The sequence below is a fragment of the Pan paniscus genome, chromosome 14, assembly GCF_029289425.2.
Source record: "Pan paniscus chromosome 14, NHGRI_mPanPan1-v2.0_pri, whole genome shotgun sequence".
NCBI classification, from domain to species: Eukaryota; Metazoa; Chordata; class Mammalia; order Primates; family Hominidae; genus Pan; species Pan paniscus.
Genome location: NC_073263.2, coordinates 45676469 through 45691723, shown reverse-complemented (window position 1 = coordinate 45691723; position 15255 = coordinate 45676469). Strand labels below are relative to the sequence as shown.

Sequence of the window (15255 nt, the reverse complement as noted above, 5' to 3'; positions counted from 1 at the left end):
AGACAAAGCTAGTCATCATTTTAAGTTATTTCCTTGTTAACCATTTTACAGCTTGTGAATATCAGGTGTTCACCTAAGCAGGAACTTTAAAGTGAAATACACAGATATTTTGCTGATAAATCAGAGGATTTCATTGTTTTCATTAAACCAACAATATTAAATTAGTCTTATTTATCAAAAGAATCACATAAACAAAGATTATTCTGTTTTGGCCGGGTTTGTAATTTCATAACTTTTTGCCAAACCTGGACATCTTAAAATAACTAGCAGATGCACATATCAGCTGACCAGTAAACACAGGCAAAAATACATGCTGACAATTCTGAAGACATATCTATTTTTATTTTATCAATAATTTTTTTTATTTTCCAAAGATTATTAAAGTCAAATGAACTTGAAAGCATTTGGACTTATTTATTTAATTTATCAGTACTCTTTTATTTATAAGCTAATTTGGTACCATATAGACACAACATATAACATAATGCATGTATATGCATAAACAAGACAGTTGGATCAAACTTATTTTCCTGATAAAACTGGAATCTGTTCATATGGCTAAATTTTATTTGCCCTGATGAGCAAAGCAGTTTCCATGGCACTTTGATTTTAAAAGACCTCTTTCCTTTTTTTTTCTTTAGCCAGTAACCTGAAACTAGTAATACCATGAACAGTAAGTTTTATTTCAACACCAGCAGAAAAGTCAGCAGATTCATAGTAGTCAGGAAGAAAAAATAGGCAAAGAACTTAGAAGATTACATGGTAACTCTTTAAGGACAGAAGAAGAAAGAGGGATTGACTTGTTTTACATGTGCCATTTTTCTTCAGGTTTTCTAGTTTATGGAGTTGCTTTGTTCTAATTGAGTGTGCAGGAGTCTGGAGATCTCATAAGGCTTCTGCTGTAGCCATCACAGTCTTTAACCTCTGTTAAGCCAAATATTGCTACACAGACCAAAAATACAGACAGACCAACAAAAATCAGAACCAGACTAGATTATCTTAGTGGCTGTAGCTTTTTAGTATTGCCTTAATTCTTTGGGACTTAAACATACACTAGATTTAGGACTCTGAACTGACCAGAATCCCCCTTGGGTAGGACTCAAATCCACAATCCTAGACAAGGTTGGGACTCTCATCCAAAATCCTAAACCACAGGGTGGGACTTGAACCCACAGTCGTTATGATGAGTTCAAAGACAATTGAAAGTACAGGTGCATATTAACAAGGTACTCACCAGAAAGATGTCTAATCCAGAAGCAATTTATTTTCCCAAAAGAGAAGTGCCAAGGGAGCCTGAAGTGCCATGGTGGAGAAGAAGGAACCCTATAGTCGAGCCTCTGGACACCCTGGTCTAGGTGGCCACTCAGGATCAGTGCAGGGGGCCTGCACACCACTAGGGGCAACAGTACCTTGGACAGGCTGTTCGTCTCACCTGGGGTTCTAGTTTGTTATCAAGCAAAAGGGGCTCACTGCCCAATGTGCTAGAAGCCAACACTGACACCAAATTTTTGAAAAAAAAGAAAAGCTTTATATTAAAAGTCACCTCTGAAGGAGACAGGAGTCAAGCTCAAATTTGTCTCTCTGTGCTGGCATTAAGGCAGTATTTTTATTAGAAAAGGTTCAGGGGGTGGATTCTGAGATTAGTAGGTGATTTGTGCAAGGAAAAGGGAGGTCTGGAAAGTCCTTGGGCATGCACAGTTATTTCTTTATGTTAACTCCTGAGTTGCATGGCAAATTCAGGGAGAGTTAGTATGAAACATGTGGTGGAAATTCAGGCTATGACATCAGCAAGCTTATTCTGTGCAAGCTCCAGTTAGCCATCTTGGTTCCAACCAGTTTCAGCCAGGTTTTTCTTGATCTCACAAGTGGAGGGAGTTTCAGCGGCTTAAGTTTCTTTTCTTATCTGCTATCTTGAAACTCAAAAATTTCTGTTAGTTACTGGTTTCTTACTCTTTGGGACTTTCCAGACCTCCCATTTCCATCCACCAATCACCTACTAATCTCAGAATCCACCCCCTGAATCTTTTCTAATAAAAATACTACCTTAATGTCAGCACAGAGAGACAGATTTGAGCTTGACTCTTGTCTCCTTGGGAGTTGACTTTCAATATACAAGTTTTTCTTTTTTAAAGAACTTAGTGTTTTAGTATTGGCTTCTATTGCATTGGGTAGTGAGCCGCTTCAGCTCTGTAACACTAACTCTGGTAGATAGCATCAGGATGAAATTGAATTGTAGGGCACACAGTTGGTGTCAGAGAATTAAGGAATTGAGTAGTGTCAGAAAACACCTCAGACTACACTTTCTCCCTTGGTATGGGAAGAGTTCAGTTTGTGTTTCTTTCTTCTTGAGTGACCCGACTCCAAGAAGATGCCACTTCTGGAGAGAGAATAGGGATCTCAACTTAGCCTGGCAGTGAGAATACGAATGGCAGCTGGAATGACCCAACAGGGGGCTAATGTTTGGGCTATTGTGTGTGTCACACTGACCCTGACCAGCCAAGTAGTCACAGCACCCACAAGCTCTTCCTGCCTGTCAGATGCCTCATTCCCACCTGTGATGCTCAGAGAGAAACCATGAGCCCTGAAAAACACCATATTGTTTTGTGATGTCACCTCTGGAATGTTCTGAGTGTTTTGGTGACCAACTTCTGCATAGGACCTATACCTGGCAACTCACATTGGTATGGCTTTTTACTTGAGATAGAAATAATCATCTTAGACAGGGAAGCAGGTACAGCTATCTCCACTTCAAAGACTTTCAAAAGCCTTTTACATCAACTATAATATCTAGCTTAATATCTGTTCAGAGATTGATAAACCATCATGCCAGATATCATCTACACGTTCTTTCAGACTCAGACTTTCATAATTGTACATAATTGACAAGAGAGAAATAAATGAGTAGAAAGTTCTGTGTTTTTTAGGCGAGCAATTGAGGCCCAGAGGATGAGCTGGGAAGCAGTAATCTTCTTTTCTCGTTTCCACAGCACTCAAGGCCAAATTATACAAGAAAAAGAGATACCAGATCTGAAAGCCTAGAAATTCCAATCAATGTGGTTCTACCTCAGGTAGGGATAATCACAGAAGGATGTAACCTATCAGTGTTAGCCAGAATAACCCCCCATCTCCTCCTTCAAAACTCTAGCAAGATGTTGTAGAATAAGCAGAGATAGTCAGGGCTTCAGATTATAGTTTGGGTTGGGTGCCAGCAGGCTGTGTGCTGGGGAAGGCCACATAGCCCCTCTGGGCCTTGGGTTCTTTTTCCCACGAATGAGGTGGCTGGGTCAGATGATCTGGTAAGAACTTCCAGTCCTAACATTCCAAGTTTCTATGATACACTGAAGTAACCCTGCCTTCTCAAAACGAGATCTTTTGGTGCTTAGTGTTGTGCAATCACTCTGGATTTCTGGGGGAGAATTAGAACTGGGACTTGGAATCAAATGCATAAGAATGAATCCATGAGAAGAAAACCTCATCCGTGGACAAAGGGGTACAGAGTTATTTGGAGCTGTCAAGAGAATTAAGCCCTGCTATGCACCAAAGACAGATGTAGGGGCCACGGGCATAGATGCTTTTTCAGTCAATGAATTGGTGAAGTCCTCACAGGCTATAGAGTCTCAGGTCTCCTCCTGCCTGCAATCAGCTGTTTCCTTAGTGGAGTCCTCTTGATTGAATTGTTTCTACTGCTGCTATGTCACAAAGGGGTGGCTTTGCTTTCTCCAGAGTCACCTAAGTCCTCATTGGAAGACCAGGGCCATGCAACCAGAGGGGTTGAAATGTAGGATGGAGGAATCCAATGCAGAGGTAACTATCTGAGAGCTCTGTCCAGGGATGTGTAGGAGGAGGATTGACCACTGGTGGGCATTTCATATATATAATTGTAACAATCTAGGCAAGTATGTCCAGCGGGAGGCAAAACTATGGAAGAAGAAAACATCCTGGATGTTTATTTTCACATTATCTTTATAACTTTGTAATGAACAGTCACTTTTCTATTACTTTTAGCCCATGAATCTTAGCCAGAATATAAGATAACTTCCCCCGATCATTCAACAGGATAACAAGCTGTAGGAATCTTTTTGGGCCTGATTCTTTCCACCTGAAATACGCAGGGAGTTGTGTTAGCCACTACTCCCCCGAGAGTGGGTGTTACTGCTGTGATTCCTCATAGCCCATATAAACCAATCTTTTCTTCCAGAATCCTGGGGCCCCTCAACTTTACATGCTTTGAAAGTACCTCAGATGGCTGAATGTTCTCTGATAGTAACCCTCAGTAATGTTAGCAAAGTTGGTGTTTAAGAAACTTGGTCAGGCAGAGGATGCCAACCTAGGGGTGGGTGTGAAGGAGGGGGTAGGATTTGAAAGAGTAGTGGTCATGTGATAGAGAAATTGGAATGATGTTTCCATCAACACCCACCGCAACTTTTCCTCCCCAGCTCCCAGAAACAGCCCAACAATCAAGGAGAAGAGAAGGTGGTTTAAGACAGCTCAAGCTTGTCTTGGGGCTGCCTGCTTCCTGTGCTGGAGGACCTGGTGCTGCTGCTGGGGTCTTGTGGGGCAGAGTGGGTGAAGAATGAGAGGATATCTCCTGTCTGGGCACGTGTACCTCACAAGGGCAGATGCAGCTTCGTGCGTACACCTGCCAAGAGGGCACAAGCCATGCACCAGGTTTTGGACACCTGTCAGGATGCTCAAGACTGGCACTCTGGGGGATGGGTGTGGGTGTCTACAACTAGATGATCTGAACCAAAATACCACCAGGCCTGCGAGAGGGACCAGTGTGCTCACTCTACCTCCCTAAATGAGATGGCACATGGCTTAGGGGACAGGGTTGATCTGGGAAGCAAGGAGAGGAAGAAATATTGACTGAATGTTGGTGCGATCATGTGTTGGGCATGGGGCCAAGCAAGTGTGAGGTAGAGATTTTACAGGTACAGGAACTGGCAACCCCAGGAACCCCACTAGTAATGGCAGAGCTCGAGGAAGGGGCTTGAACTCAAATCAGTGCCCATGTTCTCCGCTATACTAGGGCACATGCCACTAAGCTGGGCCATGCTGCATCTTAGCTCCATGGTTCTTCTCTTGCTTTTTGGAGATGGAGTCTTCTCCCTGCATCTTAACCATTCATCTCTGGGCTTCTTATTTTGTATTTGCCAAAAGCTGCTCTATTCTGGGACGGAGTCCACTTTCCATTTGTTTCAGAAAGGACTTGTGGCAGCAGCTCTGTCTCCAGAGACTGCCTCTGGCTCCCAGCTGCCAGTCCTGCTGTGCGTTTGGGCTTCTCAATTACATTGGAAATGCCTGTGATCACTACATGTTATCACCCTTAGGTCTTTTCAGGACTCATTGATTTCCTGTTTTTCTTCCTCACATTAAATATTTGTGTTTTCTGATCTCTTTCCCTCCAGCACATTAACTTGCAAGCCATCAGTGTCATTTCCAGCCCAAGCTAGCTGATCTCCTGGTTCCTTTTGTACGTAATGATTCAGTTCTCACAGACTTTCGTGTTTCCCCAATGAACGTGCTCTGTGAATTTCATTAAGGCATTGTTTACTCCTAGATCATTAATGAAAGAACTACACCAGGTCAGACTGAGCTCCAATAGCACCCTCCGGTGCCTCCTTCATCCTTCCCAATTGCCTTTTCTCCTTCCCCTTTGTTTGTGCTTGTTCCTCAGAAGCAGTGAATTCCTGCTGACAGCACCCGCCAATTTGAATTCCCAGAAAGATTTCAGGAGACTCTCTGTTAAACAGTATGCAAACATACTACATATGACATCTTCTTTATCCTCTTTGCTGTTAACGTTGTAATTCTGTCAACATCAATCACATTTACCTTGTGAATTATCCTTTTACCATTTAGTATTTATTAAAACCACCATTGACTTTGCCATGGTACCAGGGAGCTGAATTAATTTAAAATAATGATAATGAGACTCAGCCTTGTCATCCCATATGAAAATCAGTATCATATTTGGCTTTTCCTTCCGGAATCCTGGGTCCTCTCAACTTTACATGCTTTAATAGTACCTCAGATGGCTGAGTGTTCTCTGATAGTAACCCTCAGTAATGTTGGCAAAGTTGGTGTTTAAGAAACTTGGTCAGCAGGCTTGGACTCTATCAGCAGTGTTTGGACATCTCTTCTGGGCTGTGGTAGCCACATTTTTCCAGGGGTGGAGAGACATCAGTGTGTGTCAGCTAAGCCTGGCTAGTTGCTGTTCAATCCCATCCCCAAACTCTTTGGATGGGAAACCACACCCCCAGTAATTCTACCCCAGAAGGTCCCACCCAGAGAGACCTGTTGCTACAAGTCCTGTAGCACTAGTAAGAGATTTTGGTCCTTTCACTTCCCCTTTTCCCTTTGCCCTTTGGCCTTTGCATTTTGCCTCCCTTCTTTCAATTGTCCCCTTCCCCCATGTTCTTCACTTGCCACCAGGTTGGTGATCTGACAAAGACACAGTTGTTGGCAGATTTCAGGCATTTTCCTTCCAGGACCACTTATATTTACCAAGGAGGGCACCAGACCTAATGCTAAGGAAGAATTCCAATCCACAGATGGGACTTCAGGCTTCTGTGAGGGCGATGTTCGTGCCCACGGCCCTTCCTGGATCCCTGTCACTAATGCATCATTGGGTTACAGCTATGAGCACATTTCCCCTGAGGACAGAGTCTCTTGGCACCTTTCTAGCACCCGACGGGAAGGCATGATGAGCCCATGACCAACTTATTCCCCTTCTGCATCAGCTTCATATCCCATTCCTCCATGAAGAAGCCAACCTTTTTCTTTCCTACCTACTGGATCTCTATGTGAGGGCATTTCCTAGAGACCAGGAAAGAGACAATCTTTTATTTTCATGGTCAGTTGCACCATGCTACACAGGCTGTACCACCCAGGCTTAGGAGAACATTACTGGGGTGTTCTTGGGGCTTTGTATTGGCATAGACCTCTTGTCAAGGGCTAAAGGATATCAGGGCAGGTTAGCTTGGCCCATGAAACCAATCCAGTGATACCACTGGTCGAGGAGTCCTACTGAGAAGGAACTGGCTTCTAACATAGGCCAAGGAGGTCTGGAATCCTGGAACTGCATATGTTCGCTGAGCTCAGATGCTTAGTTTTTGGGTAGCCCTTTTGTAAAGAAATATACTCCACGTTGCATAGCGCTTCAGGCCGGGTATGTTTAAACCTTACCAGTAGAACTGACCATCTGTTTAGTCTTTATGACAGCTTGCCTACCACTTTCTTGTCCTCTGGCAACCCCAGGAAGTAGGCAGAGCAGCCATGTTTAGGCTTATTTTAGAGGTGACATTCTGAGAGGCAAAATGACTTTCTCAAGAGCAGTCAAAGGAAGGACTTTTGAGCCCAAAGTTACTGGAAATTTAGGGCCTTTACCCTCGTTGGATTATATATTCAAGATGATGAAAGGGACCACTAGCGTGCTTGTGTGCAGGGGGTGATGGGACCTTCCTCTAAGGGGGTACATGGATGAACCTAGGGGTTTGTGGAATTCACATGAGGAAAACTCCATGCTTATAGATTTTACATCATACCATAACAGCTTTGCCCTGGGACTATTTTAAAGTCTTAAAATATGAATGGAAATGAGGATATAGCTCATCAAATACACTAACTATATTAAGACGAAAGAAATGGCCATTTTTGTAGGCCAAACATGGTAAAATGTTAACAGTTTCTTATGGTTCAACCTAGTATTTCCTCCCAATCTTTCAGTGTATTTTGGTTGATTCAGTTATTGCCAAGGACTCATTAAGCTTCCACCGCATGTGAAATTTGCTTTCTAATTCCCAAGACTTGGGATGTCACAAAAACAAGGGATAGGTCACTGTGCTTAGATAATTGCAACTTACTCATATGGGGAGAGGAGAGGCCTGGTTGTAAGAGAACCATTGCAAAGTAATGATATTAGCACATGCAAAATAAAATGTCTGAGCATTGTGAAGTGCTAGAATAAACATGGAGTTTGGAGTCAAATATCCTCATTTTAAACCCTGGTTCCACTCCTTTACCAGCTATGTAATCTTATGCAGAATCATGCCAGTTCTTTGGGTAAGATATTACATATGAATACAGAAATCAATTAGCATATAACCTGACACATTATAGTCACTCAGTGTTATTTTTTTTCTTGTTCTATATAATCTTTCTCTAAAGAAATGCTAAGCAATGTCTCTTCTAAAAGCCCTTCTTGCATGTCTGCAGCTCTTTATAAACAAAGAAAATGTTCCGAGTCTCCTTTTATTTCTGAACAACGAACCCTCTGAGAGAAGTAGGGCAGATGTTGGTGAGGTCATTATAGAAGGTTGTACAGGTTGTGCCCTGCAGTAACAGTGAATAGAGCCTTTTAGAGTTGGGCATTTCAAAAATATATGGGTTGGCCCTGATTCATTCATGTCAACATCCACATTTTCTAGGAACTAAGGCACAGAAATGAAGTGACTTTGTAAAGGTCATGCACTCATATAGTGCAGAGCCAGAATTCTCTGGAGATGTTATCATTTCTAGTCCCCTATTCCCCACACCGTGCTGCCTGCGTTAATGCTTCCTGCATTTTGACTTCTCTCATTTGCATCAAGAAGTAATTGGTGCTATTCACTGATTCTTCAAATCAACTGGAAATTCCCTGAGGGCAGGGTCTGTGAGCTTGGAACACAGTACATGCCAAATTAATGTTAGTTGATTCACTGACACTAACGTAGGGGAAAAATTGGTGCAATAACATCCTGAGTGGGTACATGACTAGGGTGAAGAATTTTCACAAGGCCAAGAGCTTTCCTTTAAGGATTAAATCCAGCTAGCTCTGATCAGAATCAGAGAAATGCCACAGGAAAAAACAAGTTTGTTCTGGATCAATGTTTTCCCGAAGTTCAATCATGATCCTTGTCATGTCTAAAAATGCCTGTATATTTAATATAGGTATGTTTTCCGATTACTCATTAAAATAAATATATGACTACTGAAAAATTTTTAAATGTTCTAAGAAATTAAGCCATGAGGAAACACTGGACTTGACCACTTTCTTGATCCTGTCTGAGGATAGGGGGAAAGATAATAGGACTCAGTCATTGGAGAAGAATTTGGTTTCCTGTTGAGAAAGTAAAGGGGACTTATTAGTCCATCAGCATTTCCTGGATTAGGTGCTGTGGGCATGGAACAAGAGAAGGCACAAAGCCTGCTTGGGAAGAGTTGGCCATTTAGGGGAGAGGACGAGATGCCAACTAGGTTGGTAAAAGAGGGCTGCTGGGGCCATAGTGGTGCCAATTTACAAATGCGAATCCACTGGACCAGAGACAGTTAGGCCAAGAGAGCACTTAGAGATAATGACTCTTACCCTTCATTTTACAGAAGTGGAAACTAAGGTCAGAAAGTGAGTGGATATGAGCAAGATCACCTGAATGTGTGAATAAAGACCAGGGCACAAACACCCAGGTTGTCCGTGGCTAGGGATCCACCATATGTTAAGGTTTTGTTTAGTGTATTTCTGTTGAGGGGATGACAGAATGTTCCTTGGGTACCCAGTGTGGAAGGTGGATGTAGAACACAGGCAGCTGAATGCCGTGGGTTAAAAGCCATCATGGCCAAATACGGACAGGTAGAAAGCATCCATGTTTCCTCTTTGGACCCTTAGTTGGATCAAGAAGATTGCCTCTCTGGCTGAAACAAAACGATCGTTAAAAAGAAATGAGAATTGGGGAAATTTGAACATGGGCTCAGTATTCGCAGATATTGAGGGATAATTGTTAAATGTTAAAGGGGTGATAATGGTATTGTGATTCTGTTAAGGAGACACATATTTATATATTTGTGGATAAGATGACACAATGTCACTTTGCTTTAAGATAACCTAGCGGTAGGGGAGTGGTTGTGGAATCAGGTTGAGGCCTGGTGAAACAAGTGTGGCCTTGATTTGATACTTGGTGAAGCTGAGTGATGGGTACATGGACATTTGTTAGACTATTCTCTCTCTTTTTGTGTATGTTTGAAATTTTCCATCATATAAATTGAAGGAAAAGACATCGTGTTCCCCAAAGTACTGCAGGACTTTTGATAAATCCATGGTGGTTTCCCATGTGTGTACTTCACACATAGAAGGTCAGGGAGCCAGAAGTGGGTTTGTGTCTTAGTGAAGGAGCTAGTGCTGGTTATTTAACATCTCTGAGTTTCAGTTTCTCCATCTGTAAAATAAGAATAGTAATAATATCTTATATGTCAGTGTGGTGAGGATAAAATGAATTTAGTGGGTAGAATGCTCAGCTCAGGGCCTAGCATGAAATTGAGGCTTAATATTTGTTTCCTTCTTCCAGTTTCTTCTCAGGACTGGGATGCACATGTTGACTAAAACCACATTTTTCCATGTTGATAGCTTCTGGAGTCAAATCCTGCTGAGATAAAGTATTAGTTCTAGTGCAAGGATGGAGAGGACCTCTTAAGATTCACTCCTGCCAGGCACGGTGGCTCATGCCTATAATCCTAGCACTTTGGGAGGCAGAGGCAGGCAGATCACAAGGTCAAGAGATCGAGACCATCCTGGCCAACATGATGAAACCCCGTCTCTACTAAAATACAAAAAATTAGCCAGGCGTGGTAGCACGCGCCTGTAGTCCCAGCTATTCTGGAGGCTGAGGCAGGAGAATCGCTTGAACCCGGGAGGCGGAGGTTGCAGTGAGCCGAGATCGTACCACTGCACTCCAGCCTGGGCGACAGAGTGAGCCTCCGTCTCAAAACAACAACAACAACAAAAACCACCACCACAACAAAACATTCACGTCTTTGGCTTTGACCAGTCTTCCCAGAAATCCTGGATCTCAGGACCTTAAACCTATCAGAAAATGGTCCAGGTTATCCACAGTGAGGTTCATTCTGATCACAGACAGCTACAGGAGCCAATCTGCTTTCCCAGTTGAGAAATGTGAAAACCAGGGAGGCTGAACTTTTTTAAACTAAATAAAATTCCGCTTGCAGAATGCCCTCATACCCTTGCTATCTGGAAGATTGAGCATATCCTTACAAAGTTAATGACATGTGCTTATTGCAAAGTTAATGGCATAGAACTGCATCTTCTATTTATCTAGCTCTTTAAGTTTTAAAGAATTCTAACCAACTTTATATACCATGCAAATTGTATTTCTCTCTCTACATACACCCACACACATATATATAATGTAGTTAGCCTGACTTGTTTTTTATTTTCTCTATCTGTACGGTTGTGAAAGTAACCTAAGACATAAGGAATTGATATCTGGAGAGCATTTTGATATACTTGGATGAAGTACTTTTGGTGTATTTGGAAGTAGCTATCATGATCTGTTTACTTAAATTCATTGCTGCAATCATCGCCTCTTCTCCAGTGTGCATTCCACTTGCTCACTTCTTTTTGAATACATCTTATAATTCTTGCATTAGTGAAATCTACTCTTCTTGATAATAATACCTTATGGTTCTTTGGCACTGTTGGTTTTAAAAATATTTTTGCATTCATTATCTCATTTAATCCTCACAACAGTGTTGTGAACTAAGCAGGGCACATATTGTTTCTATTTTACAGGTATATTTCATTGACTTTTCAATGTTGGAAGGTGCCTTTAAGATCATGGAGCCCGACTCCCTCTTTTTCAGTCGTGAAAAGTCTGGGTCTCAAAGAGGATAAGAGAGCTCTCTGGTTTCAAAGTGCCCATCAGTGACAAAATCAGGATGAGAATTCTTGTGACCTTTCAGTCTGTAATGCTGGTGCAATCCTCACTTAAGCAAATTGCCTATTCTACTTGACTTAGATCTGTCCTAACCACCTGCAGCCAGGATCACCTGAAGGAGCTGGTTAGAAATGCAGATTCCTGGGCCACACCCCAGTCTGAGTAAATTAGACTCACAATGGGAGGCTCAGAAATCTGCATTTAAAACTCACTGGAGTTATTTTTCTGTACTGGGATGTGTGAAAGCTACCAGCTCATTGGAGTTAAGCTCTGTGGATCTGAGCCCCGTTTTATGCTGTGGTCTTGAGGTCTATGGCCACCATCATGAATTCCTCAGGGTCCTTGACTGGCTTTATCACCACATGTTGAACGCTCATTGCTCAGTGATATGTCTGGGATGGTTTTTCTTTCTTTCCAAAATTATTAGTTAGACTCTGCTTTGAGTCTAGCATTGCATTAGAAGCTGGGGTGAATGTTTAAGGGGCTGCTAGCAGAAAAGACTCAAGGGTGGCTAAGAGTGAAGGATATGCCCAGATGGGCAAGAGAGAAGGCTGGGCTGACCAACGGCACCGCCATTTTGGACACAGCAATTTGGGTGGCTGTTTGGATGATTCATGCTGCTTCTCTGCTCATGCTAAGTGTGAGTACACATCTGTGGGTGGTGGCCCTTGAGAACAGTGTTTGTTCCTCCTTTAGGGTGACAGAATGTGCCAGAGCCCATGCTTAGTGCTTTTGTACATTGCCTTTTTTAATCCTAAAAATGTCTCTATGAGGCAAGGAGTAAATGCAATTATCCCAATTTGAAAATGTGGAAATTAAAGCTCAAATAACTTGCTCAAATTCTTGTTAATTGGTAAGTAGTGAGGCAAAGACTCAAAATATTTGATTGACTCTAAAATGAATGCCTTTGACCACCATAATATATAACTGTTTCTTATTATTCATGGATTCCATATTTGTGAATTTGCCTACTTGCTAAAATGTGTATCCACCAAATCAATACTTGTAGCACTTTTATGGTAATTCTCAGACATGCACGGAGAGGTGAAAATTTGAGTTGTGTGAAGTTGACTCCCCAGACAAGGAGCCTTCTTGTTTCAGCTCTCAGGCTAGAAAATAGTGTCCATTGCGCAGTCTATCTAGTGCCACTTTTTTTGTTTTGCCTTCTTGTGCATTTTGTTGGTGATTTTGCTGTTAAAAATGGCTTCCGTACCATTCCAAGTCAAGTGCTGTCTAGCATTCCCAATCACAAGAAGGCTATGCTGTGCCACATGGAGAAAACACATGTGTTAGAGAAGTTTTGTTTGGGCATGCGTGACAGTGCTGCTGACGTGAATTCGATGTTAATGAATCAACAATACGCACTAAATGAGGTTATGTATTGCTTGGTTGACGAAACTGTGACCACAGGCTCACAGGAACATAGCCCTCTAGTTCCTGCAGGAGCAGTGGTTCTATATTTGGTAATTCAGTATTGGAACTGACTTCATAGAACAGAACTCACTGGAATGACAAGGATCGGCCACATTTCCTTGTGAGGACCCCCAAGAAGCAAAAGCGCCCACTGTGGCCAGGCCAGACAATCAGACGGGGCTTATTTGGGGATGTCCTGGCCCCTTACTTTGTCAGCCAGCCCCAAGTGTGTCAGTCCCATCGTTAACGCTGGGCTTTCCCATTCTCTCCCGCAGAGGGGCACAGCCGAACCCTTCCCGAGGCTCCACAACTTGTACAGCACCCCTCGCTGCGCGCAGCAGGCCGCCCTGCCCCGGCTGAGCCGCAGGATGGCGAGCCAGCACTCCTACCCGCTGAACCGCTTCTCCTCCGTGCCTTTAGACCCCATGGAGCGCCCCATGTCCCAGGCCGACCTGGAGCTGGACTACAACCCGCCGCGGGTGCAGCTCAGCGACGAGATGTTCGTGTTCCAGGACGGGCGCTGGGTAAATGAGAACTGCCGCCTGCAGTCTCCCTACTTCTCCCCATCCGCCTCCTTCCACCATAAGCCGCACCACAAGAGGCTGGCCAAGGAGTGCATGCTGCAGGAGGAGAACAAGTCTCTGCGGGAGGAGAACAAGGCCCTGCGCGAGGAGAACAGGATGCTCCGCAAGGAGAACAAGATCCTGCAGGTCTTCTGGGAGGAGCACAAGGCCTCGCTGGGCCGGGAGGAGAGCCGGGCCCCCTCGCCACTGCTGCACAAGGACAGCGCGTCCCTGGAGGTGGTGAAGAAGGACCACGTCGCCCTGCAGGTGCCCCGTGGCAAGGAGGACAGCACCCTGCAGCTCCTCCGGGAGGAGAATCGCGCGCTGCAGCAGCTGCTGGAGCAGAAACAGGCCTACTGGGCCCAGGCAGAGGACACGGCCGCCCCTGCCGAGGAAACCAAGCCCGCCCCCTCACCCCACGAGGAGCCCTGCAGCCCCGGGCTGCTGCGGGACCAGGGCTCCGGCCTCTCCTCCCGCTTCGAGGAGCCCAAAGGGCCCCCGGCCCGGCAGGAGGACTCCAAGGAGCTGCGCGCCCTGTGGGAGATGGTCAGCAACATGTCCGGGCCCTCCGGGGAGGAGGAGGCCAAGGTGGGCCCGGGCCTGCCCGACGGCTGCCAGCCCCTGCAGCTGCTGAGAGAGATGAGGCAGGCGCTGCAGGCCCTGCTCAAGGAGAACCGGCTCCTGCAGGAGGAGAACAGGACCCTGCAGGTGCTACGGGCGGAGCACAGGGGCTTCCAGGAGGAGAACAAGGCCCTGTGGGAGAACAACAAGCTGAAGCTGCAGCAGAAGCTGGTCATTGACACCGTGACCGAGGTCACCGCGCGCATGGAGATGCTTATCGAGGAGCTCTACGCCTTCATGCCGGCCAGGAGCCAGGACCCCAAGAAGCCTAGCAGGGTCTGAGGCCTCGGCCTTGCACCGGGACGCCGAGTTTGGGACACCGAACACTCGGCAAAAGAGAATCCCCTGCCTTCCTTTGTCGTCCTCGCCTTCCCCAACCAGTTCGTGCCTATTGAAAAGCAGCGTTAGCAGCCTTCCTAAACTCAGAGTTTTAATAAAGGTGTGAGGAGGCTGGGGCCAGTTGACACCAGCATGCTGCCTTTTTCTTTCTTTCTTTCTTTCTTTTTTTAAATAAAAGATAGACAATATTTTAGAGCAGTTTTGGGTTCACAGCTAACTGAGCAGAAAGTACAGGGAGTTCCCATAGACTCCCGTCCCACAAATGCATAATCTCCCGCATTATCACCATCCCTCCAGAGTGGTACACTAGTGACAGTCTTTGAACCTACATTGACACATAATTATTCCAAAGTCCGTAAGTTTGTATTAGGGTTTGCTGCTGGTGTTGTACATTCTGTGGGTTTGATCAAATGCATAGTGACATGTAGCCACCATTGTAGTACCATATAGAGTATTATAGAGTATATGTAGTACCATATAGAGTATTTTCATTGCGCTAAAAATCCTCTGTGCTCTGCCTGTTCATCCCTCCCTCCCCCTCCAGCCTCTGGCCACCACTTATCTTTTTTACAGTCTTCATAGTTTTGCTTTTTCCAGAATGTCATATAGTTGGA

General features: G+C 44.4%; 1 protein-coding gene across 3 annotated transcripts; it reads left to right on the top strand.

The window, feature by feature from the left end:
* Nucleotides 1-2479: 2479 nt before the first annotated feature.
* CBY2 (chibby family member 2) lies at nt 2480-15051 on the top strand. Of its 3 annotated transcripts, XM_003804205.5 has the most exons (3): nt 2480-2681; nt 2988-3068; nt 13394-15051. In XM_003804205.5, the coding sequence occupies exons 1-3, from the start codon at nt 2607-2609 to the stop codon at nt 14582-14584; spliced, it is 1347 nt and encodes a 448-aa protein (XP_003804253.1). In that variant the 5' UTR covers nt 2480-2606; the 3' UTR covers nt 14585-15051. The 3 variants fall into 3 exon arrangements, with proteins under 3 accessions (XP_003804253.1, XP_008967289.1, XP_003804254.1); XM_008969041.4 differs by lacking the exon at nt 2988-3068; XM_003804206.5 differs by lacking the exon at nt 2480-2681 and having other exon boundaries at nt 2988-3804.
* Nucleotides 15052-15255: the final 204 nt, after the last annotated feature.

Coding starts and splice junctions, on each gene's coding strand:
- CBY2 (XM_003804205.5), top strand. CDS start 2,607: ATGTCACCTCTGGAATGTTCTGAGTGTTTTGGTGACCAACTTCTGCAT. Junction 2,682..2,987: donor ATACCTGGCAACTCACATTG/GTATGGCTTTTT, acceptor TCGTTTCCACAG/CACTCAAGGCCAAATTATAC. Junction 3,069..13,393: donor TCAATGTGGTTCTACCTCAG/GTAGGGATAATC, acceptor TCTCTCCCGCAG/AGGGGCACAGCCGAACCCTT.